The sequence below is a fragment of the Nyctibius grandis genome, chromosome 4 (genome assembly GCF_013368605.1).
Source record: "Nyctibius grandis isolate bNycGra1 chromosome 4, bNycGra1.pri, whole genome shotgun sequence".
NCBI lineage: Eukaryota > Metazoa > Chordata > Aves > Nyctibiiformes > Nyctibiidae > Nyctibius > Nyctibius grandis.
The window spans coordinates 8,021,811-8,048,061 of record NC_090661.1 but is presented as its reverse complement, the minus strand read 5'-3'; the positions used below and the strand labels follow the sequence as shown (position 1 = coordinate 8,048,061).

Genomic DNA, 26,251 nt, shown 5'->3' with positions numbered 1-26,251 from the left:
ACTTTGACAATTCTTCACATTTTACCAATGAACTTCGTTAGGTCCCAGCTTGAAAACACTTATGTATTTTCTAACCTGGTCTTTCCTTATGTAAATTGTGTAATCCAATTTGCTGATATTAACTGTGCTAGGCGCATATCAATTTTGGGATCGGGGTAATGGCAGAAGCAACTTTTCTCCACTTCCATCATTTAAGGACAACAGTTGTGTAACACTGATGAACAGAAGTTGAAATTCTAATTCAGTTTATTTTTTAAATGTATGTCAGAATTGAATGACTGTAATTATGGGAAGCTTAAATCTTCCATTTCTCTATGGAGAAATAAGCTTTATTTCAGAGGCTGTAATTCTGAAAAATTCTTCTTCCTACCCTGTCTTAACCTTGACCTAGTGCAACCTTTTTAATACAGGGAATTCAAAACCGATGGTGTTTGTGATCAGGAAAGACAATAATCAAAGTTAGAAGACAAATGATTTACTGTAAATGAAGAAAGAGACATACACATCTCCACAGTTCCCACAGATTTCTGGCTGAGAGTTCACTATTCCCAATCTGTTCTTTATTCCTCTCTGTCCCTTATCACATTGCATAGTGAACTTACAAAACGATGTTTAGAATGGTGGTTGTTTGTTTCCTTGGTATCTGCCCTTATTCCCAACAATACAATTCTTTCATTTCCTCAGGAGAGGCTTCTTGAAGGAGACCCGTGTTGTGGGTGCACAGAGAAAGAGATACACCTTCCAAAACCCATCTTTATTTGATCATGTTCCTCACCTCATCACTCTGTGCTCTACCAATTTGCCAAGCAAATTACTAAATCTAATATTTCCGTTAGATTAAAAATAAGAATAGAATTCATACGGTAAGAATGATGAACTTTTACTAGGATAGCACACAATGAAAATATCAGAGTTAAGCAAGGCTTATAAAATCAAAGGCATAAAAGTCAAAGTCCATTTGCTATAGTATACATATGAGTTAATTTGATTTTAATGTAAAATGTACAAATACTTGACACCCATATAGCTAGCGGAACTACGCCCAGAGTAATGAGACATTCTAGTTAGCTAGAGAAAAGACAGAAAGGTAGTTAAATTGCTCAATAACAATATAAGCACTTGCAACCTGTCAGGTATTCTCATGTCTATCCTCTATGGACCTGCTACTAAAATTATACATAATATATAAATAAAGTTGGTTCAAATATTTACTATAGAAAGAATAAAATATAAGTTCACTGCTTTCTCCTGAAAGTGTAATTTTTCTTTTTTTACATTGCAAGAATTTACAAGCCAGTGACATTTGGTCACATAACACAGACACAAATTACCAAGACACTTGGCTTTTGCTTTTCTACAGATCTAAGAAAGGTGTTCATACCGCACTTCTTTCATAAATCTCAGTTTTTATATTTGAGTGTACTGTCATGAAAATCAATCACAATAAAGCATACCATACTACTACTTCCAAGAGCTGGCCCTATACACTAGGATTTATAAAACTAGGTATTATATAAATTGACTGAGCTGAACAAAGAGTTTACTAGCCTATATTTGATGTTTGACTGGAGTTGAAATGTCTCCAAGAACGATGCAATGGATGTGTGTGCTACAGACTAATATGACCTTTGCTACTGTCACTCATTTTCTCTTGGTCTTCCTTAATTCATTACTGATAGACTTAAACTATAATAAGTTATTCATTCAGAGAAGAGCTTATGATTTTCTCTGGAATTAGGGGTGTTGTGTAAGACATAATTAGTGATTGTAATTCTATTCACAGTATTTGGTATTTTCTTTAAGTGAAGCTGTAGGACGTAGGAAGTAAAAGTCACATAATAAACTAACTGAAATAGCATTCTAAGCTATATAGGTCAAGGATGGCCTGTCATCTTAGCCCTAAAAACTGTATGGATATCTTCCTAAGACTGATAGCCACCTGACACACACACCTCCGAAAGCTGATGGGGCATGGTGCTCAGGGAGTAGTTCACAGACAGATAGTAATAGTCTTTCCCAGTCCCCACACTCAGCTGTCAGTAGGGCTGGATTGAAAATGCAGCTGTGTCCTAGGCTGTCCTAGTAATGTCTGCCTTAATTGTCCCTGCCAACTTGCTTCCTCCCACAGCTGAGGAGTCAGTATACTGAGCTGTCTCTGTGCCACAGCAGCTTTCCTGCCAGTCATGGCATGTAGCACTGAGATCAGAACCACAGCTTTACTGCTTGTGAGCCATGAGTGGCTATAAGATTTTTCACAGCAAGTGAAGATGCAAAAATAATCTTTACTACTACTATGCAGCCAAAATTTGAACACACAACAGAAGTATGTGGTATTACAACTTACCATGCTTTCATTTTAGGCTCTAAAGACGATTCTTCATGAAGGTAAAAACTGTGCCGTTTTATGGACTGAAACAGTTCAGGAGACATTCTTTTAGAAATATCATAATAATGGCCAAACTTTGTAGATGATGTTGGGCTGGCCTGTGGAAACAACAATACTGATTACAATAACCTACTAAATTATTATCTGTCAAAAGAAAATAATTAACTAGCAATACACTTCAAAGAAGCCTCTGTTTTTCTTCCCCATTCAGCTTAAGTATCAGCTTCAAGTAGAACAACATTATAATATTTACTACTAAGTTTTGGTTCCCCTGTTGACACTCTATAATGCGAATTTTTCACACAGAATTCAACCCTTACTGTTCCAAGTTGCATCATCAAAGTGTCAGATACTTAAAAGAATGTGTTTTTGCATGTTCTATACATGTGATCACAAATTTCAAAAGTCCAGATATATGAAATATGCAGACCATAACGTGTTCCACCTAAGTGATTTTTCAGTATCTGGGAATTATATGGTGCTACAGAAACATTTTCAGTTGACTTTGAACATGTTTCACTTTATTTATGATCAGTAAGAAAAGATACCATTGTATCTTCATATATCTGATTTTAATAGAAAACTGTAAAAAAGAGGAAATAGTTAAAAACTACTTTTAATTTCTTGAATTTTGAATAAATAGCAGGTTGAGTGTTACACAGACATTGCATGAAATAACCACGGTTTACTATAATGAAGATACTTTTTTATTAGCTCTCAATTTTGGGTATATATAAAGCATCATAAAACCCCCAAATTTAATATACACCACTGCAGGAATTATGCATTTTGAATAGGTTTTGCTAGTAAATAATCAGAAGAAATTATGCATATTTTTGTTTCACATTAATGGAGTTCAGCATGCAACCTGCAACGTTATTTGAATTACACGTGTAATGTTAAAAAAAACCCTATATTGTTATAATATGAGGTATTCAAGTATGTATCACAGAATCACAGAACATTAGGGATTGGAGGGGACCTCGAAAGATCACCTAGTCCAATCCCCCTGCCGGAGCAGGATTACCTAGATCATATCACGCAGGAACGCGTCCAGGCGGGTTTTGAATGTCTCCAGAGAAGGAGACTCCACAACCTCTCTGGGCAGCCTGTTCCAGTGTTCAGTCACCCTCACTGTAAAGAAGTTTTTCCTTATATCTATGTGGAACCTCCTGTGTTCCAGCTTGCACCCGTTGTCCCTTGTCCTGTCAATGGATGTCACTGAAAAGAGCCTGGCTCCATCCTCATGACATTTGACCTTTACATATTTATAAACATTAATGAGGTCACCCCTCAGTCTCCTTTTCTCCAAGCTAAAGAGACCCAGCTCCCTCAGCCTCTCCTCATAAGGAAGATGTTCCACCCCCTTAATCATCTTTGCGGCTCTGCGCTGGACTCTCTCTAGCAGTTCCCTGTCCTTCTTGAACTGAGCGGCCCAGAACTGGACCCAATATTCCAGATGCGGCCTCACCAGGGCAGAGTAGAGGGGGAGGAGAACCTCTCTTGACCTACTAACCACACCCCTTCTAATAATGTAGTAGCTGTCTGCTACAGGAATTAAACAGTTTTTTCTCTTCATGTAAAAAATCCATTTTCTTCATCTTTTCTACCCTTCCCATTCCAAAAAAAAAAGCTATCCTGGAAAGAACAGTCAAGAAGAGTAAAGCTCAGAGGCATGCTAGTTTCTTTCAGAGAAGGAAAACACTTGGCACAAATGTAAACCACTATATAGTATTTTTTAATGTACACACTGTAAAGGAGTAACAGATGACCAAAGCAATATTAAAATTGATCTTTAGGTTACGGCACAAACACCACTGTGCTCCGGATCAGATTATCTCACATCAACTGTTCTAACTCTTTTGAGGAAAAAGAAAGGTCATTTAGAAAAACCAAGCAAGTTTTGTAATACAAGTATCAAATCAAAACCACAATATTTCTAACTGGCAAGATGCCTGGACCAAGAAAGGTGCTGGATCCCAGACTTTTAGCAGCAGCTTTGCAGGTCAAAAGAAAGATCACCTATTAGTTTATTTTGAGGACAAGTACCCTAAGCCTGGACTGCTTCTGAAGAGTGCACTGTACAATGCAGGAGTGTGCAAAGATATTTTTAAGTCTTTTTTCTATCTCCCAACTCCAAGACCTGCTAAGCTGAATCCCCCATAAGAGCCAAGAGCCACCTCACCTATTAAATCATAGAGTATTAAAATGAAATATCTCAACAGTTCTGGAAGAGAACAGGTGAGACAGAAAAGGTAAAAGCTGAAAGTAAGAGAGATGGTGCAGACATTCACACTGCAGAACAGCATGCCTTTTAAAGGTTGTTCTGAAGAGAAGTTTGGATTGGTAGGTAAAATGAAATGCTATTTTGTTTGTATTTAAAAGCATGGAATTACTTTTGAAAAGTGACCAGAAATACTCCCAATAATTTCAAATGTTTCTCAGTAGGTTCCGTAACAACCTAGAATATTCTATAAAAGGATTTTTCTTTTAAGCAGGCCAATATATACATTTTATCTGCTATCTGAAAGTTGATCAGGGTTGTGTGTGTATGCAATGAAAATTCTTTGGAACAGCTTCTGCTCCAATTTCAACATCTGCTGTTCTTGCTATGTACAGGAATGACGACAGGTATACTGAATTTTTACAATAATGGGATTTTTTGTGTTGAGCAACAAATAATTTAGTTCAAACTCCAATTATTACAGAAAGCTTGTGGTTTTCATAAATCTTGGTCTTGCTAATAAAATACGTACTATAACAGTAAAAAAAAAGAATACAGACATGCCAGACACGGCCATGTATTTATAGTTAGCTTTCTAAAATCAATCATGCTATGTATTTTCACAACTTTATTTCATGCTTCAGCTTACTAAAAATATATCAAACTGTTAAGATTAATTGGAATAATTTGAAATTATTTGATTAATGGATGTTAGGCCTGGCCAGTCATCAGAGAATATAAAGAGTAACAATAATACAGTATCTTTCCTACAAAAACAACAGAATAACCAAACTAAACCCAAACTTTTCATTAAATCAAATAATTAGTTTTTAATTAAAAAATACCCACAAAATTGCTCATGTATATCTAGTTATAAGAGGCAGATCAGTTTTACTCAAAAGAAGATAGAAAAACACATTCTCTAAGTCAGTGTTCCAATTTATTTATCAGCACCTGATTTTTAAAAGAAGGAAGTCCAACAAAACATAACAATCTAACAAAATCTAAATATTTTAAATGTAAAATGTAACTTTATTTAAAATGAGGATTCTGAAAACAATTTAAACAGGGGCTGTTCTTTGGCCTATAATCTATTCTTTATCCGGATTACAGATCAGAATGTTTTTACTGCAATCTCTGCCAGAGCTCATCTTTTTATTGTGTACTTCCAAGCCCCCTTAATGTTTTAGAAAGGCCTTGACTAACTGAACTTTGATCTGATGTCTTCATTGAGAAAAGCTCCAGGTTGCCCATTTCAGATGCAAATCCTTACTGAGGCCCAATAGAGTTCAGTAAAGACAGCAAAAAAGAAGAAACAAGAAGTTTCCAGGATCCTCTTTGAGAATCCTGCGGCACATTGGTGTCCTTAATCCACCCTGCTGCATGGATTAAGGTAGGTGATAACCTCTCTTGATTCAAAAGAATAAGCACAGTGCCTACAAACTGGGTGGAGACTAGGATTTGGCTATAATAAAACACCATGCAATAAAAGCTCGGTCTATGTCAGAAGCCTGTGAATAGGCCTCAATGTACTGCATTCCCAGGCTTAGCGGGGAAGCTTGCAAAAAGCCTACCTGAATCAAGTAAGCATGAATAATCTGCCTTAGCAGAATGACCATGGAGAGTGCAAAGCAGAGACTCGCCGTTCCTCAAGTTTGATCTGATAAATTTATTAGTGGACTGGAGGCTCAAGCCTGTTCTTTCCTGGATTCCTATTTTGCACAAGGAGAAATACACTAAATTGTCAGTGAGCAGAGCATGCTTTTATGCTACCGTCTGCTGTTAATGTTTCTAATTGCAATACTAATGTGCTAGAAATCTCAGATTTAGGATGAATCAAGGCAGAAAATTGATTTCATGCTGTGACAGTTTATATATTGCCCCAAGAACATAAGCAGTTCATTCAAGAAAAAAAAAAAAGAAAAAACCACACTGTCTTGCATTGCAAAACAGGCTATCCATATACTCTAAAGTTTAAAAGAAATTAACCTCTGATACAGATGAAAGTAACAAACTGGTAAACGCCCATCAAGCACAACACGACCTGTTACTCTGACAGATTTCTTATAAATGTTCTTTTTTCTGATGTACAAGGTATATGCAATATGTAAAGAGAAACTGTGATAGTTATGAAGAGTGCTAATATAAATAACATGCATAAGAACAAAAATGAGTTACCTAGCTCGTCTATATGAGGTCTAATAAATGGGAAGGGAATATCTGAACTATTAATGAAAATCTCTTATTTCTTAGATATAAAAACTAACTTAGGCATCAAAAATACCACAGACAGCTTTTATTCAGCATTCTTACTTCATGTAAGGCCAGATATTGGATGGAAAAATTTTCTGCTAACGTGTTTAGAGATCTAGTAAAAAGCAAAACTATTTTCTCTCTTTCATACTTGATACTATTTGACAGCAGTTTTTGAAAATGTACTAGTTTATTAGCTCAATCAGTTTGGAAAATATGCCTTGAAATTTTACTCACAGCTACTTTTTTCTACCAAAAGATAATTTAAAGAAGAAATCACAACCAAAGTTGTTAATTAAATGATAGTAATAAGCGTATTAAACATCCAGGATGCTACAAGGCAACATCAGATTCTTCCTCAATGGAGTATATTCACCCATCAAATTAATTTAGCACAGCACCAAAATTTTATGATAACTTCATTATAAAATATTGAAAAATATCAATTTCAAAACTATTTCTCACTAATTAGAATATCCTGAGGAATTTTAGGTATAGATAGCTTAAGAATTAGACTTTTATTTGCAAGTCTTAATTTTTTTAAATAAATTTAACATATACATAAAAAATATGGTACCTCAACTATTCAGAATGATCAGCATCCTATTCAGAAAGTGGCAATGATTGCAAGGGAAACACCCCACAAAAGACCGACCATTTTGTTCTATCTTGCATAATCAAATTTCAATAATCGAGGACAAGTACATTTTCGATTGTAAAGAAATACTATATTAGTGGAAGAAGTGATTACATCTACAAAGTTATAGGAGATGAGTGCACACCTAACTGGATTATTTAGAGCATCAGAACACTGTTTGTTAACAACATACAATTGTTTTCATATCAATGTACTAGGAATTCTGCTAGATTTTAAACCAAAATATTTTGGGGATGTTTCAGAGTGGCACAGCAAGCTCCACAATAATAAAATTCATGAGATTATAGGATTACCCTGGAGGCTGTTTGATTTGGCATGTCACCATATATAAGTCTTGTCTGACACAACTATATAGCCATGTCTGTGCAATTTCACAGAAAACCAAACATGCCAAGCCTTGTAAGATCATTTTGTCACATTCCAATTATGTTTTTTAAGAATATGACTGAACTTACCAGGCAGTTACGACTACATCTAAACCAGAATTTATAAATGTAGGCTAAAATGTATAGACAAACCAAGTTTTTTGTTCTGGATAGTCAAAAATGCTGTAATTTTATTAAAGGTTGATTGTGCCACTGGATTAAATATGAAAGTCACTGGCCATGGGAGATATATTATTCACAAAACACTAACAACTGTAAACTCTGAAAGATTGACCACTGGGCTTGTTTCTTATTTTTCCCTGCACAGTGATTAGTTTCTAGTGACAGTGAAGCTGACATAATCTCAAGTGCTTACTTTAGTTGTTATGCACATGGATAAGCAGGTCAACAGCTTGCTTCAACACAGTACTTTCACTACAGAGATCTAGTAAATACCGTTGATTAAACTTGCTTAAGTAATTTGTGTACAACTAGATTTGGGCAAAGGTTGTAAGTGACCAAATTATTCAAACTTTCATGAAAAGCTGTCTCAATTTAATAATACTCATTGAAAAATCCCAGGGAACTTTAATGTTTTTTACTTTTAAATTGTTATTGTCTGTATTAAGTTTTACAGTTCTTGCAAACTCTCAAATTCTCTTTCTCTCTGTATCTCTAGTAATCAAAAAATACAGTGGTGTATGATAATTTACCCTCAGGAGGCAATCCTGTAACACTGTCCATTAGCAGTTCTGTTGTCCAGATTCTACTGAAAAGCATTTGCTCTGCAAGCTAATTTTGACTGCAAGAGGAAAAAAGTATGAAATACTGATTACCTCCATTTTCGGTAAATTTTGGTAGCGCCAGGCTATTTTCATAGAATCCTGAAAATCTTCAGACTTAACAGCTGTTCCTTCTTCTCCCAATTCATTTCTGTAGGTATCATCAAGCAGAGGGGCTGGAAGTTCCTACAGGTGAAGAGGGACAGAATGTCAGCTATCTACAGTAGAAATAGCAGTTGAGATTTTTACCCCGCCCCATAAAAAAGTTAACTAATACAGTTATCTGAATATAATGGACAGTTGTAAAACCTGTAAAAAAACTTCATTAAAATGGCTCCTACTAATACTGAGTGTGAAAAAAACTATGTAATAATTATGGGAAAAACGAATAATACAAATATAAGAGAATGCAGAATGGAAATACCACATTGTAAATCTACTTTACACAAACAACACATCTTGAGTAGCATCCATATTCCCTTTTTTTTAAAAAAAAAAATCTTTTTTTAAAGATTGATCTCCCAAACAATTCTGTTTCTGAGAATAGATAAGTTCCCTGCATAGTGAATTTAAGCCTATTTTATAATAAAATCACTTTTCTTTGTTAGCTTCTGCAAATCTTAAAAGTATTCAACAGACCACAACAGCCTACAGACACAGGCTGAAAACAGTTGTAACAGGATGGTTTGAATTTTCTCTTCTGCTAACCATTAGGAATGATATCTACTAATGACAGATACCTCATGAACACAAACAAGGGAATAAAAGGAAGGGGCAAATATTTAATCCTGGATTTTTTTTAAGTTTCTAATGCAAACATTTCTGGCTTTAAGGAAAAAAAGCATTGCACACAGGTGGATTTAATTGTTCCCTGAGGACAGAACTGCAGCTTTGACTTAGACCTAGGTTAGGAACAATGTTTTATTACAAACTTTCTACTTTCTACCTTTGTTGTATTGCTGAAAAAGTCAACAGCACTGGGTGGATATCAAGCACAGCATTTAGAATTTATGTACTGGGCTTCTACACCTACTAGAGGAATGAAGTGCAACCAAGTTTTCTGACCCAACTTTATCACTCATCTGTGTAAGCTGGAGGGCACAGGAACTCTTTATCTGCTTAAAATAGATCAAGACTTATTTGAAAACTAAGTTTTCATTAAGCAAAGACTCTTGAGAGGGAACAGAGATGTGGTCTCAAGGGTTAAAAATATATAGAGCTAGCCAATATCTCTGTTACAAGGTATTAGGTGTGAAGACATCAAAAAACAAAATTTGGAAACTTTAGAAGAGGAATCTCGATCGAAGTATGGGATACACATGAAACACTGAACATAGGCAGAGCTGATACTGACCATAAACGTCTAAATGACATTCATGGTTTTATGTAGGCAGCGGTGGTACAGACACACATAGAAAGAACACAATGAAAGTTTAAATTAATCCATTTTGGGTTTAGTATTATGCTAATTCAGTATTAAAGAATACAGGAGAGAAAACCTGTATACAGTTCAATGTGGAATCTTATGAACAATGTACGTTATTTTTGTTTCTATAGTGTAATCAACATAATATCAACAATTATTGACAAAATTGAGAACAAATGTTTCTAAATTCAGGACAGTTGTTTCTGTCTCTCAGTGGTTGGTCAGTATACCTTCTGAGATAAAAGGTAATGGAAGATATGAAAACTTTTACATAGTCACTTCAATAAATTTGCAGAAATAGCAGCTGGAACACATAAGTACAGGTGTTCTAAGCAGATGATGCAAGCCACAGCTTTGAGTGAATAATTTTATTTTATTTACTTTATTTTTGTAAATGAACTGCAAAAGCCTGGTAAATGAGAATGGTTATGTACAGAGTTAAGTTTTCAGATTTCTTACAGCTTGTTTAAAAGATACACTTGTATACAATAAACTCATATTACTATGGTCCTAAAAATTAAGCTTTATGGGTAAGAAAGCTACACAAAGATTATAATTTTAAGTTAGTATTCACAGCTTTCATTAAATTTACAGATTTGTAACAGATGTTTCAGTAAAAAAAAAATTTACTTTTGTCAAAGTTTCCTTATATCTACTAAGAAAGAAAGTAGGGAAACTTTCAAACCAAAGATTTCTGACAGACAGGAGAAAATGAAAACAGAACACTGTAATGAAAGGTTCTGAGAAAGTATAAAAACAAACATGAGCTGACAAGCATGTCAATGCGTTTCGCATATATGCGGATACAAATTATTTGCATTTACTTCTAAGAGCATTATATAAAGAATTTTTCTAAAAAAGATGATGTTATTTTGAATTTCTAATTTTATAACTCAGATACCCACAACAAAGAGTTAATTAACCTTATTCTCCAATTAAGGTGCTATTTTGAAAACAAATTACTGAACAGTTAAACTATTACGCAGATTTAATTTCCTAATACGTTTATTCATAGATTTAAACTCGCTAAGGCAAAAAGGTCTTTCTTTTTCAGTGAAGAGCCTCTGATACATAATCACCTCAAAATATTGCTCAATTATAGTAATTAAAAAAATAAATAAAAGCAACCTTAATTTAAAGAGTGAGTTCTGTAAAGGAATAATTCTGCAGGCCAAAGCAACACTTCCAGATATCTCTTCCTTTCACTCACCAAGGTGAACTGGGTCTCAGATACTACCTGCAACTTTTTACAGTGGTGGGTAACCACTGTTTTTCTGAAAACAAGTGCCAGTCACAGTTTGGAAGAGATTATAAAATCCTGCCTAAATATTTCATCAAACTCCCTGACCTTGTCCCTGTGTCATGCCCTACCACTGATATAACCAGTTGCTACCTCATCCTGGTGTAGCATCACTGGGCAGCTATCACATCATCCGCAAAGCCAAAATCCAGAAAACAGCATATTTTACCATTCACCTTTTCTTTAAGTAAAGAGAAAACCAGCACCAATGTTTTCTTAAAGCTATTTAATATTTTTCTCCTCTAGAATCACTGCAAATGCCTGTCACTTACCCTACTGGTTTGTTGTTATTATAGAATAATGGGCAAAGACAAATTTGAGACAGGGACATTTAGCTACATACATTTGCTTTTATATAATCACACATAATGTATGTTTTACACAGAGACTGTATTTTATGCTAAAATAGAAGAGCGTTCAAGACGATAAGGGGTGAGAGGTTCTCCAAGTATTACTGAGAAAGTACAAGCTACTTCAATACCCTCACGTAACACTGAAACAAGTTCCTGCCTTGCAGTCAAACCCAGAACAAAACCTTCTCACATGACACTGTATGGAAGGGAGACATCACAAATACTAGCTGTTGACACCAGAGAAGCTCAGTCCAAAACAATCAGAGACAGACACACTATCAGTTCAACACAATTAGGCACTGTGGTATGCCTTAACTCTTGCTAAGAATGAAGCAGATTAAGCGATCAAGGAAAAATGGTTTCACCTGAAGCTGATAAAGGTTTTGGCTGCCAGAGATGAAAAGCTATCTAAGTATCCACCTGAAAGAGCCTTTTTTGCCAATATAGTTTACTTTTAACTTAAATAATAAACATAATAAAGAGGTTTTATTCTGACATAATAAAAAACTCCTAGCATTATAAAATTATTGTTTTAAACAGGACTAAATTCACACAAAGCAACATGAGAAAATCCATGACTCAGTACCACAGCAGTTAGCACATGCATCAGCTTAGGTCTGTTTTATGCTGTCTTGCCCCTTGCTGCCCCACAGAAGGAACCAGGAGCACTTGAAGAACTCTCTCATACCAAGAGCAACTCTTATTTCCTCAGTTGCTTCTCTAAAACGCATTAACCTAATAACTACCATGCTTAGCTGAAGAATATGGCTCTTAGACATACCCTACTCTTGTCCCTATGCAAGAACCATGTTCACATGATGCACTGAGACTTAAGACATTTCTGGTAGTAAGTCTCACAGCCATATAATTTTCTACCCCAACAAACACTTTGCTCTATGGCAAACATATCCTGAATCATATTCTTGCATGTGGTGGTTGTGCACTTTATGGCCTCTTAGTAGGCTTCATACATAATTCAGGTACAATCTGGAAAAGGTAGTTTGCCTTTGGGGCTGACTGGTATTTTGAAGACCAATTGCTTGAGCTTCACCTGGTATATTAACTTGGTTAAATACATTCCAAGATGCTGTACTTAAGCACAAATAGGAAAAAAAAATCCAATCCTGTTCATGCTCTGAGTATATCTGTAATTTGAACACATTAGGTAAAGATTAATGAAGAGAACTAAAAGATTGTTTACCTCCAGATTTGCATCCTAACTTTATCACTATTACCCCAGCTTCTGCTTACCCTTGTTTCCCTCCCATTTACACTAAACTGTATAAAAAGAGAGGCAAAAGATGCAGTTGCTGTTCGAAGGTAAGTCTATGTTGGCTAGAAGCCCACACGCATGCGTTCGTTAGCCTGGTAAAACACTAAAGAATACACAGGTGATTGCTAATGTTGTTTTTCCTTAGGATGTAACTGATTCATATATCCCAGTCCATAATTTTCAAAAATCTTTTAACTAGATCTTTTATAAGCACCTTTGGAAAGGGAAAGAGCTTAAAATTGGTTAGTAGGCTTGGGACTGGGGAGAATTACAGACACTGAACACAGTTATATAAAGGTGCTTTATGGGCAATATTAAAAATATTGAAATTGAAATGATCCAAACATTTCTTTTTATCTTCATATCCTGTTTTTATCTTCATGATAACTAGAAGTGGAATAAAAGGCTTTCCCCTCTTCTGATATTGCAAATTAAATGTTACCCTTTATTTCAAGGAAATAGCTCTTTCAAAACCTGACCATGCCTGAGTGAAACTGAGCACGTAAGTGAGAAAAAGTCTCCAGTTGTCATAACATAGGTATATTATCAAAGATAAAGGCTGGCTGGTTGGATATACACTTCACAAGTCTTCAGTGTCATGAAAGGTTTCATTACTGTCCAAGAACTACAAAGCATTCATCAGTTCTCAGATTGTTCTTAAAAATAGAAGGAAAAAAAAGAGTTATGAAAAGGATGAAGCAGACCAGCAGCCAAACTAGCCACCGAACACAGGCTTCTTCTGGCACAGCTATACAAAAACTGAACAGAAAACTATTCAGCAGAACACATGGAGAGCAGTGGAGGACAGGGTTTCCATGAGTGACAATTAAAGATGGCTACGCCTGGGCTCTTCCTCAAAATGTCTCTGTGTGGGAGATCCAAGGGCTTTAGCACAACTCCCTTTCTCCCAGATTCGTTACAAATTGAGAATCATAGACACTAGTTTCCAGCAGTCTTATTAAATCATTACTTATGTTTGAGCATTGTACTTCTCTATCATATATAAAAAGCACCTAAGTTCTGCTGAAATTATCAGAATTTAAAAAAGGATTTGGGATTGTAAGCCTATTTAGGATTAAATAAATTTATATTCTTGGAATCAAAATCAGAATTTCAGAAGAATACAAGACACTTAAAATGTTCAAAAATTACTTTCAAAATTTCATCCAGAATTTGGAAATAAAAGTATTATTTAAACAAAAGACTAAGAAAAGGAGAGTTGATTTGTCAGCCCGTAATATCTCTATTTAACCTATTTCTGCTTAAAAATTTCTCAGCTCCCATATCATATAGCTTTCAAAAGCTTTGCAACTGACAATTTTGGGGCATCAGTGTGTCAGCTCCTGAGAACTGTTACATTCACCCAGGCTAAAAAAAAAAAGACAAATCTCTCATAAGGTATATAAAAAAACAGTGCATTAGTTAAAAAAAATGAAAATATACAGCACTTCTTGGGGTCAACTAAAGTCTTTGCTATGCAGCATCAATACAGCAAAAGGCAGACAAGCGCTAAAGTTATTAAGTGCAGTTTGGTTGGGGCATTCGTGTCTAGAGGGAGATGTAGTAGGAAGAAAAAAAAGAGAGAAGGAAGTTCGTTGCTATGTTTTAAAATAAAAAATAAATTTTGAAAAAAATTGTTTTCTAAAGCACTAATACTAAATGACAATGCAGTTAAAATAATTTTGTTTCCTACGAACCAAGTTTATGAAGGTTTTATTGCAAACACAAAAAAACTTCTTTCATTAATAAATCTTTTATCCTTGTAATAAAACAGTGTACAACCCGTATCTGCGAGCAAGCCAGGTCCTTCTGTGTTTGCTGCCACATTACTTTGCTTGCCTTGTTTTGGCAGATGCATGAAGTAAAATCAGATTCTAACAGTTTGACCTCTCTCACTTCTTATGTTCTCTAGGGGATAATAAAAGCCAAGATACAATCCCACAGCTGTTAATGAAGCTTAACCTCACACCCTCTTAATTACCAATGCATTACACCAACTATAGGCATCATACTCCTCTCTAAGCTATTTTACAATGCTAAAGAAGTACTACTGTGCTATTATTTAGCAACATAATCCAAGCTGTATGTGAAATCCCTCTTACATAAAATCCTTTGATCCTTACGGGTTTCAATACTGTATAATTAATAGTACTCAAGAATTTTAAACATTATCTATTTATGTATCAATAAATATGTTGTTCACATTGTTTTATGCAACTATTTTGCAATGCAATATCATCACAGGTACAGTTAAAGAAACGTGAAAGAAAAAATATTAAAGGGAGTGCGATTCACTGTTGGATCTCTAATTGCAACGATATTTAAATAGTTTAAACTCACATGAATTTAAGGCTCTCTTTCATTATGTTAATTTTCAGTATTTAAAGGACACCAGATGGTAAGTCAGGAAGGGTAAATATTTTCTTTTCAATAATGCATTATATAAATGTCAGTTTAAAGGGCCCTACTCCCAAAAGGAGGGAGGATTCTATTTTGATTGTAAACACTTATGAAGACAAGGCCTACTGTTAAAGAACACAAACGACTGGATACAGAATTTTTCTCCTTTCAGTGGCCCTTGTACTACAATTTATTTCCAACTCCAGGTAAGGCTGTTCTACGGAAATTTTTCCTTGACATTCAAAAGGACCAAGTGGATGTCAACCCAGGATAAATGAGAATTGTGTGAAGAGAAAAGGGAAGTAATATTCCTCTGTTTTATGAAATAAAAAAGGTTAATTGAAAGTACTCTAAGGGATATTTTTTTTTAACCCGTGAGAAAAGATTCTCTACTTCACATGCACAGAAGTAAACCCTACAGTCAAGTCGCAGAATTCTTTGCTATAACTTCCTTGCACTATGTCTCCATTCACAACACTGAAATCCAGGAATGCATATGAGAAGATTAGATGATACTTTTTTTTAATTGCACCTTTTCTGAATCAGTTCATGTATGCTTAAGTATGTAAAAGATAAATGCAACAAAAAAAAGAGAACAACATAATAAAAAAGTAATGTGAAGAAACTGAACAAAAATAAGAGTGCCCTTGTCCAAAATTCTGTAAACTGCTGCAGTGTGTAATGCACAACAGATTTAATAACAACAACATTATTCATGAACACTTTTAGAGATGAGTACTGTAAGCAGTAGTTCCCTAACTGAGCAAATCAACTCTACAAAGTTACGAAGTGGATTTGTGAAATAGTTATTTGTGAACACTGAAGCCTAAACATTTGTTTTATTTAAGTTACTACTTTTATATTACATTTAACAGGCTAAGGTCTCTGTTTAAAAACAAACATAATTTCGTAACTAAGATCATGAAAGAAAATATCCTAATAAACAGCCAAGGATTGGTAGAGAGGAAATTTAAGCCAAACGTTTATTTCCTTTGGTTCTGGAAAATCTTTTTATTAGATCGGTCTGAACTTTTGACAAAGACTAAGCTTTACACTTTAGAGAGATCCCAGCGTGGGTACTGCTTAAAAGGATTTCATTCTTTTTAAACTGAATCAATTATTATTTTCCAGCATTCTCTTTCACACCCATACAACTTCTCTGTCAAGTTTATGACACAGTTTTGTAATGCAGAAAAATGTATTACAATTAAAATATTTGCATTTTAATATAGGAAAATGTAAAACAGATATTCCATTTATGCAACATGCAAGCAAGAAAAGTAAACAGATGAGTAAGAGCTATATAATAAATCAGATTTTTTAAACTTTCAAAGTCTGAGACAGCTGCCAGGGTTAGTTTCTACTCTAGCCTTTGTGCCACAAGGCTACCTTCACTTCAGAGAGAGAGATAAAAGGTGGTAAGAAAGTTCACTAGTGCTGTAACTGTAATTGGATTTCTGTGTATTAAGTGATAACATTTAACAGCATGCAGCAGTTGAATCACTGTAACAAGCTCACGTATTTTGAAAATACAATTGGGGAAAAAAGGATAATAGGAAGGTAGCCCTGCTTGCATATATATTTTTACCTTTCAAGTTGTTATACTTTTAATTTCTTTATGTAGCATCTAAGAAAGTCAGATGACAGAAAAAATAACCTCTTGCATTCACACACAGCTTCTTTCACAACACCAGATAGCGAAGAGACAGGAAGAAGTCAGAATAGCACCCTTTGAAAATGGAAGTTTGGAGAGCCCTGGTCACCAGCCTGACCATTTCTTCGAGGTCTGCATTCTTCCTTTTGACAAAACAATGTTTGAGAGTCATATATAGGATGGAAAAACGTAAGCATCATGGTTGAATGTACTTTGCTGGAATAAAAAAGTCCATGTAGACAGCTACGCTTTCTTTCAAGAGGTTGTTTGCATACACAGTAATACAACGCTGAAGCTCAGTGCGTTGTTTATTGTTGTTGTTTTTTTTAAATAACCGTGGAAATAACAGAAGTACATTTTGCTAACAAACTAATACAATCAGTTGTATTTTATGATTGATCACAGAAGTATACCATACTATTTCTTATATTATATACTATTTCCAGTATTTATACCCTTATAGTAAAAAGTTGCTTTTTGTTGAAGAATATAGATAGAACAGAAATGCTCTCAAATGTTTAAAATACTTTCTAAAAAACAGCACATATATAGCTCTGTAGGTTTTACCAGAGGTGTATAATTTTTCAGCATTACATCTTAATGCCAATTTCCTGAAGGAGCTTTGACTACAAAAGGCATGAATATGTTTTCAAATGATGATGGATAAATTGGTGGGTGGTAATATAATATATCTTAGGCAGCTGATCAGGGCTTTTTATCCTCTGCTTGTCTTTTAGTTATACACAATTTCAAGATAATTATGGTCTATAAGAATGTCTTTTCCCCTTCCTACTACCAGCAATATTTGCCTTGGTTATAGGTTCAAGAAACTTCCAATCACATCATAAAATTAGAATAGGGCAGTTATGGTATCTCAGCAGAGAACTGAATGTATAAATGGACTGACCACACAATATGGACATAAGGCAGTTAAGGAACTGCCTTTATGTAAAACACCAGTTAATTAGAATACTCGCTATAGAACATATTGAATCCATACTTGAATTTTATAAAATAAAAACCAAGCATAAAATGTATAACTCAGGTTGATATGTATCACATCTATGTTGCCTTTCCAGTAACAAGTACAGTCCAATCAGATACTGAAAATAAATAAATTACTAATCTCAAATAAAATGCAATGTTATTCAACAGTCAGATAAGTTATATTAAAATCCTCACTTGGTGGAGGCATTCAAATCCCAAACAGCTCATTTTTATGACAGAAGAGGACCTCTTGAAGCACCTGAAGGTCCTCTCTTTTAAAAGTCAAGTGAGACAGTCATAGGGAAAACTCCTCTACTTCTGTGATTTGGAGACCTAACTGTGGCCAATGCCAGACTTAGATCAACTTTTCCCAAATGAAGCAATACTGTTTTTTAGGTAACACATACTGGCATTTCAAGAAGTGCCTAAGCTTTCCAAGTGTGAAAGTATGTAATTTTCTAGATTGATGTCTAGCATATTACAGGGTTACTTCACTGAAGCAATTTCAAGACAGCAATACAAATCAGAGAAGTCAACTCTACTGTGCCGTGCCTGTTAAGCAAAGGAAGTGTTGAGTAGTCAAGGTAAGAGTAGAAAAGCATAGACAAGAGTACTGTTGGGTATATAAACACACAAATGGAGGAAGAAAACAAGACAAAATTATGTTTTCCACAACTTTCCTGTAGTAATAGTTTATAGTCTCTTACAGTAACACCACTACGGAGTTACAACAGAGGAATGCAGTATTATTACTTAGTGTCTACCCCTGAAAAGTAAGGAGACTTATTCCAAATCAGACAACTGAGCTCAGTAAGTCACATTGAACTAACTGACCACAAACTCAAAACAATACAGGAAGGATAGATGTATGTAACAATGTCTGTTGATTAACATGCAAAAGCATAAAGAACAGGAGCTGGAAAAATAACTACATGCTATGAACAATTGATTCAAAGGTGAATGGAAGAAGAATAGAACGTATGTTAGCTACTCCATTTTAAGAAATTTTAATGCAATAAAAATATTCATTTGAATAATTTACTTTTGATGAGAAAAATAACCACAATGATCATGTATTGTACAGTCAGAGAGTCAATGACTTGATTATCAGTTATTTAAAAAAAAATATTGCTAAAGAATATAACACTTTCTTATGTAATTCATACTTCACAATCAAATTCTAACCTATTTGTTTAGGCTATATTCTAAACCACAAGAACAAATGGTAAAAATTTCACCCCTAAATGAACCCTCTTTCGGTTCAAGATCATAAAAAAATTATTAGATTTGTCATAACCACAATCATCATTTCATTAAGAATATATTTTTTCCTGAATACTGAAGATAATATTGAATAGATAAGGCATAGAATCTACCATCACTACATGAGAAAAAAGAAAAGTAATAATTTTGTCCAGAAATAGTTCTCTGAAGACTCTTAAGGAAATAGCCAGCCTTCACTTGATGCAGAAGTAATCAGTAAATTATATGTTACTTTTGATATTAGAAAAAAGCAGCCTTACAAAGACATAAAATATTTAATGAAATTTTGTAAGATTATCCTCACACTTCAGCATTTTTTGCAGTGTTGATCAGGCTTTTTCCCTTATATAATTTCCTTATAATGGAAACTATCAGTGTTTGATTAGGAGCTCACTGAAGTCTGAAAGGAACTTTTCTATATGACCTGATCCAAAGCTGACCATGTCTCCTAGTAGAAAAAAGACAGTCAGCTTGAAAAGTATGTGTAAAGGAAGTTGTAAAGATGTTAAATGATATTTCTCTTTTCTATAGGAAATAAGAAACTACAACAAGTGTCTACACAAATCGTACACTGTTTCCACCACAATATGTTGGAAGCAGCTTAACTACTCTTCCTGATAGGCAGGTGGAAACTGTAAACAGTTGGGTTTACTCAATGCATTAAACTAAGCCAGCTGGTCTGTCTGGTTTTCATCCATAATCAAAATAAAGGATAAGCAGGCTCCTAGCCTCATTTGGCCTTAGGAGGATCTTACTCCATTGTCCATAGGCAGAGGCTAGTGAGCTAAATTTAATTCCCAAATCTGGCTAGTGTAAATACTCCTGCACTTCCCAACACATTCTTATGAATCACCAAGACTAATTAATTTCTCACTACACATTATATACACTTTAAAATGTATTTAAATTCATCAAGAGATTACAGCTTTACTTGTCAAAAGCTATGAGTCTTCTTTACCTTTAAGATGTTGTCAGGATGCTCTTTAGCAGAAGCAACAAACAAGTCATGTCCACAGACAACTCCCTCTGCGAGAAAATACTTGAATAACAAATTGGAGTAAAGACCATATGTATCTTCCTCTGTGAAAACAAGAATAGTTGGAATTTTTTCTTTTTTTTGTTAGATAAATCACCTACCTGCATTTTCACAACACTATAAAACCCCTCCTTTTGGTCTGTCTCCTGGAGTATATAATGTACAACAGAGGTAATAGGTAAAATATGATTTCAAAGCTTTAAAAATAATGCTTGATAATATCATATTCCTAAATTGTCAAGCCAGAGAAATAGTTCTCAATCATGTATTTGATTCTAAGATATGGATGGGATACAGCAATACTCCTATCTTCCTAACAAGGTTTCCCATTAAGTATCAACTAAGATTACTGAAATCATGGTTTAACGGGAAGGGGGTTTGCTCATTTGGGAGAACTGTGTTAATATTTATATTCTTAATGCTTAAAATGTTAATCATCTTACTTAAAATATCTATTAATTGATGCTTTTAAAAAATTAATCATATTTGGCATGCTAAAGCTATATAAAGGTATCATTTCTTATAGAGACAGGCTTACATCTGCACTTCTTTGAAAACTGTGAGAACCACAAAAATAGGCAAAACAAACAGCTATATTGAAAAAATAGACAATTTGCAATGCCATTTTTGAAAGCTATCCAGAGCAAAATCATGATACATTCAACAGACACGTGAATTTATATTTTAAGAAGTGAGACAATACTTGTTAACAGACACTGTGAATACTAGCCTACTGAAACAAAATACAAACTCCCACTGACTTCAGAAAGGCTAACATTTCCTTCAGGTTCTTTGTTGCAAGTTAAGTATCAGAAATGACCAGAATTAGAAAGTCTTAATGTGCTTCGTAGAATTAAAACTTATCATAACTCAAAACTATGGGGGAAGTGAACAAGTAAATAACAATTGAAATTTGAACCATTCCTGATTTTATTTATTTTTAGGGAATATAAACAATAGCAATGTTAATGCTGGTAAAAAAAATTCCTAACAAGATAACTACCCAATTAACTGTCCAGTAAAATTTTAGATCATGCCCTTTGGAACAACATATTTCTGACATTTATTTAGAAAGATATCTGAAATACTGTGTTTGGGAGAAAAGTAAATGCAACAATGTAAGGTTTCACTTTTTCATCTGTTGATCTGGCTGCTGGAAGATGATACACAGGGATGTTGTGGCAGAAAAATACAGAGCGAGAGATTTTCTCTATACAGAACCAACAATTCTCTTTATCCATTCTTTGTGTGACTTGGAAAAAATTTCCTCCCTATTATAAATCACATATGAAAATATTAAAAGAAAAACCACAAAACCAACAGCAAATGCTGAAAATAAGAAAGTTGCCATTCATATCTAACTTGTAAAAAATACTAAAGAAGGAAGACAAAAAGAATATAACTTTGATATGTATCAGAATAGTATGTTTTGGAGCTTAAGAGTCAAAAAGAACCAATGAAGTGGAGTGGGAGGAAACAAAGAAAGGAGATGTATATTCAAAAAGGAGAAAGAACATTAATAGCAATGGGGAAACTTAAATCACAGAAAAACAGTGTTGCACTGCTACACTCCTAATATCATGCACCAGTACAGATGCTTTCAGTGCTTAGATTAACAGAAGAAAGAAATTTAAACTACAAGTTTACAAATTCACTGGAAAAGGAACAGTTCTCCCAGAGAAGTTCTCCCATCAAGATTACCTACTTCGTTAAGGAGAAATGCATACTTAAAAGTTTCCCTTTCATTAAATCCAAGAAATGAACTACAAGTGACTCTAAAGCAATATTTCAAGATAGAGAAAAACGCTTCATAACACAGTCGCTAAGACAGGAAATTACATAAAACTGGACATCCAAATAAGCCAAAGGGAATACAATAATTACAACACTATTGCTACTAGTACTAGCCATTGATGAATCCAGTTTATTGTAGAGTCTGAGGGTTTTAAGAACTCAGACTGTATTAATATAATTTACCTTTGATACTGTTAACCTGCTTAGTAGGCCATATTAGCCTTCTAATGTACTTCAAATAACACATCTTTTTAAAAAATAATAGTCTAGTGAAAAATATGGACAAATCAGTATTGTGAAAAGCAGAGTACTGACAAAAGCTTACTGTTGACAGTGCTGGGTTCCTTAAAATTTCAGCAGGACTGATTTCCAAAAGCATTACAGAATTACAAACTGTAATTTCCTTGCAAGTTTGGAGCTCTTAACTAAATATTTTATATAGTTTACTCCTGCATGCTTGAAAAGCCATTAACAGTGTTACTGAAGAACCGTCTTCCTGGTAACTCAGCTCCACACATTGTGCTGTGACTGAGGATGTAGATCCATGTACAAGACTAGGATGGAGATAAGACTCAATTCAGATAAAACTGAAGCACTACAGTTGCAGAAGCAGAAAGTAGAACTGACACTATCTAAAGTTTTGAAGAAGTGTTACAGTCTTATTTTGTAACTATAGTCTTTGGAGTCTGCTTAGATCTTAAACTGCTTCAGCAAGAAGAAAATAAAACCCATATGCAGATTAATTCTCCCTTATAACTGGAGTTCAGGAACACATACAGCTCCTGCCCCCTAAATGTTGGCTCTCTAGTTATTTATGCTTTGGTTGCTTACTGCAATATAATTGGTAATATATTATTCACAGTATATTGACTTCCATGTGCTAATCTCCACCTATGAAGCTCTCAATTTAAGAGCCAAAGCCCTCTAGAAATCGAAGTGACAGCATGATATCTACTGATTAACTTTTTTTTAAAAAAAATTGTCTGAGCTACCTGAAAGAAGCCACCTAGCCTCCCACATAATCATATCACCGCAGCAGAAGTCAGTGGAGGGAGACAATTTTGTTAGACCTCCCTCCCTTTGAACAGAAGAGGAAAAGAAACACTAGTCGGGTGCTCTGGAAGGATCCTCAGCTGTAACACTTACGTCATCCTTGTTGAATCAAAAATCTTGATTTCTTAATTTTTATCTACAGGTTAAAGTTCACCTTGCATATGGACAGGACTTAACTGACATTTAATGGAATATAAGCCAATATCTCATTTAGTCCAAGTATTTTATTGTTTGCGTATGTGCATGCAACTATACAGAGTGTCTTTGTGGATCATCATTTTTGGTATTAATTATTCCTTAGAAAGTAAACAACATGCTCAATTTTGTGCCAAACATAACACAGAAACTCCATAAGCGATGGATAAATATCAGAAATCATGCTGTGTGTTGATGACTATTTAATTAAACTAAGAGGAAATAAGGCTGTAGTAGTTAAGAATTTTTACTCAAATTTTATTTGAAATACTGAAATGTTGAAACAATCTATAGAAGTGAAGCAATGGGGAACAGGGATATAAACCCTTTTACTGACCTATCCAAGATTATAACTCATTGGGTTGAGTGACAGACTTGTAATGTAACAGGACTAGAGAGGTTCTTACACTGCCATACCCTTCCAAAACATATTTTGCAAAACAAGGAATTTTCAATTTAGCAAATTAAGAACATTTACATTCAGTGTAAAGACACATCATTTTATCATTAGCCTTTCCTTTAGTCTTCTTACATTGATTTTCATAACAGTAAACTTACAGTAAAAATAGGAAATGAACTATTGGAGAGTGATCTAAACATAAAACACCTCATAGTCTGCTACAGTACTCTAAGGATTAAATGTGTCTCAGAAAGCCTTTACAAACAGTGTATCTTGAATTGTTAAAGTCAATGCATCTGTAAGAATCCCTCAGTTCTTCAATTTGTCACATAGAGGATGGCTTTTTATTGATTCATTTCTAGGTCACTAAACTTTTGTGGTATTCAAAAGATCTAAAGTGCACCCATATGGGGCTTTTCTGACAGCATGCATTGTACCCTGGCTTCAATACTTACGTTACTATTCAAAACCATAAGAGTACAGCTTTCTTCTTGTAAATAAACAAACAAATCATTTAGCACAGGTACTTCAGTAGCTCACTGATTACTTTCACAGACAAATTGAATGAAATCCTTTTAAGTATATTTGTTTTCTGATAATGCTTGGACTTACTATTTTGATGGCTAGGATAAATTCTCAACTGTTATCTTTATTTTTCCAAATTACACCCACATCCAAAAGAACTACCTCCATTCTGTATGTGTAGGAACTAACACTTAAGTGCATTTTAGTCAGCCAAGATACTTAAGACAAGCCTGGCACAAATTTTTATTCTTAGCCTCCATACTGAAAAGCTGTCCCATCAGCAGCCTTCATCATGAACTTTACTTCTAGCTAATAAGGCACATAAACAAAGAAGACTCTTGCAGCTGCAGACTCTTTTCTGGGTCCAGTCACTGCAAGTCACACAGCAGTCCACAGCGTTCTCTGATTCTTTTTGAACAAAGAGTGTTCTACGGCTAAGTAGCAGGTGAGTAACTAGTGAAGCGTAAAACTATACAAGGAAAAGAGATTATTTACCTAGAAGTTATGCATATTGTCTCCAGGACAAAACCTCTTCTGATCCTACAGATAAGGACATAAATAAAATAGTTTATTGTGGTCATTTTCTATTGGCCTCTTTCCACAACAGCGTGCTTTCATGGCTAACATAGTCATGAAGAAAAGGCAGTACTGTCAGTATCAGTGTGATGAATTCCAACATATAACCATGTTGAAAACTAAGGATAAAGACCAATTCCTATTTATGGCTCTTTTTACCCCTAGACTGTATAGGCTACTGAATACGTAAGAGACATTCTCAACACCTTTGTGCATGGATTGTCTGTAGTTACTACTCAGAGAAATCAGTGGGTCACGGAATTAAATACAAAATTTTAAGGCACTGGAGTTTAGCTAGGGCACAGAAAACAAAAAATCAGGAACAAAATCCACCATATGGTAACAAATATGTATAGATAATATTTATAATAGCTGACTTTTAAACATCAGTATATTAAACAGCATGAAGGTCTTTGAAAAAATCCAGAGATAATTTGTAGTATAACTGCTTAAAATGATGTGAGCTATCAGAGGAAAAAATAAGACTGCAACAACGTAATGTACAGATAGCTTATTTTTTTGTCTCTCTACAAAGTCTAGACAGGTTGCCCTAAAGCTGTCAAAAGCCTGTCATAGCCTATCAGTATTGATCATTTTTTCACCAGATACTTCTACAGTATGGTACTGTGACCTAAGGTGTGTCTTTCTGTAGCTATGAAACATGTCTCTGAATTGCTGCAGGTTATAAGATGCGATTATTTTAATAATCTGAAATTCCATTTAAAAGATACTTTACTAATGTCCACATACACTAAGCTTGAGGGGATATACTCTGTGTCACTTGCAATTAATTAGCACATGCCAAAATGGAGTTGTCAAACATATAAGTTACAATCTTTGGCACTTGGCCATACTTCAGGAAGGTGAATTCTGGTAACTTGTATTTTGTAGAATTATATTTAGCAAATCACTGTTTTGTACCTCTCTGAAGATTATCTTTTGCAACTTTAAAAAGATGATAAATTCAATTATATTGACAAGTGAAGAGAGCTCTTACCAGTCAGGTTAAATTGCATGTCTAGCAAAAATAATAGTAGCTAATTAAAGAAGCTGAAACTGCTTCAAGGCTTAGAAAGTACAAGTATAGACCTGCTCTTAACCAGTCAACTTTAACTTTTAATAATTGACCTCAGCTACCAACAAAAACCTTCCTACTGATAATCTTCAAAACATTTAGCTGTCAATGACCTTGTCAAAACTAGAGAGTCTTAAAGGTATGCAAAAATAGGTTCTCACAGGGTACCCAGGACAGCCCTGTTTGAGTGTGCTGTAACTCACTATGCAGAATGTGTTATATAAACAAGGCTTATATTTTAAAAACAAAATATCATCCTCCAGGAAACTCTTC

General features: G+C 34.5%; 1 protein-coding gene across 1 annotated transcript in view; it reads right to left on the bottom strand.

Moving 5' to 3' along the window:
* ELP4 (elongator acetyltransferase complex subunit 4) overlaps positions 1–26,251 on the bottom strand; it is a 160,979-nt gene that overhangs the window by 122,754 nt on the left and 11,974 nt on the right. The window contains exons 3-5 of the mRNA XM_068399864.1: positions 20,283–20,404; positions 8,723–8,854; positions 2,345–2,484 (exon numbers count right to left, since the gene is read on the bottom strand). Coding sequence (XP_068255965.1) covers positions 2,345–2,484; positions 8,723–8,854; positions 20,283–20,404 — 394 coding nt within the window. The remainder of the gene's footprint in view (positions 1–2,344; positions 2,485–8,722; positions 8,855–20,282; positions 20,405–26,251) is intronic.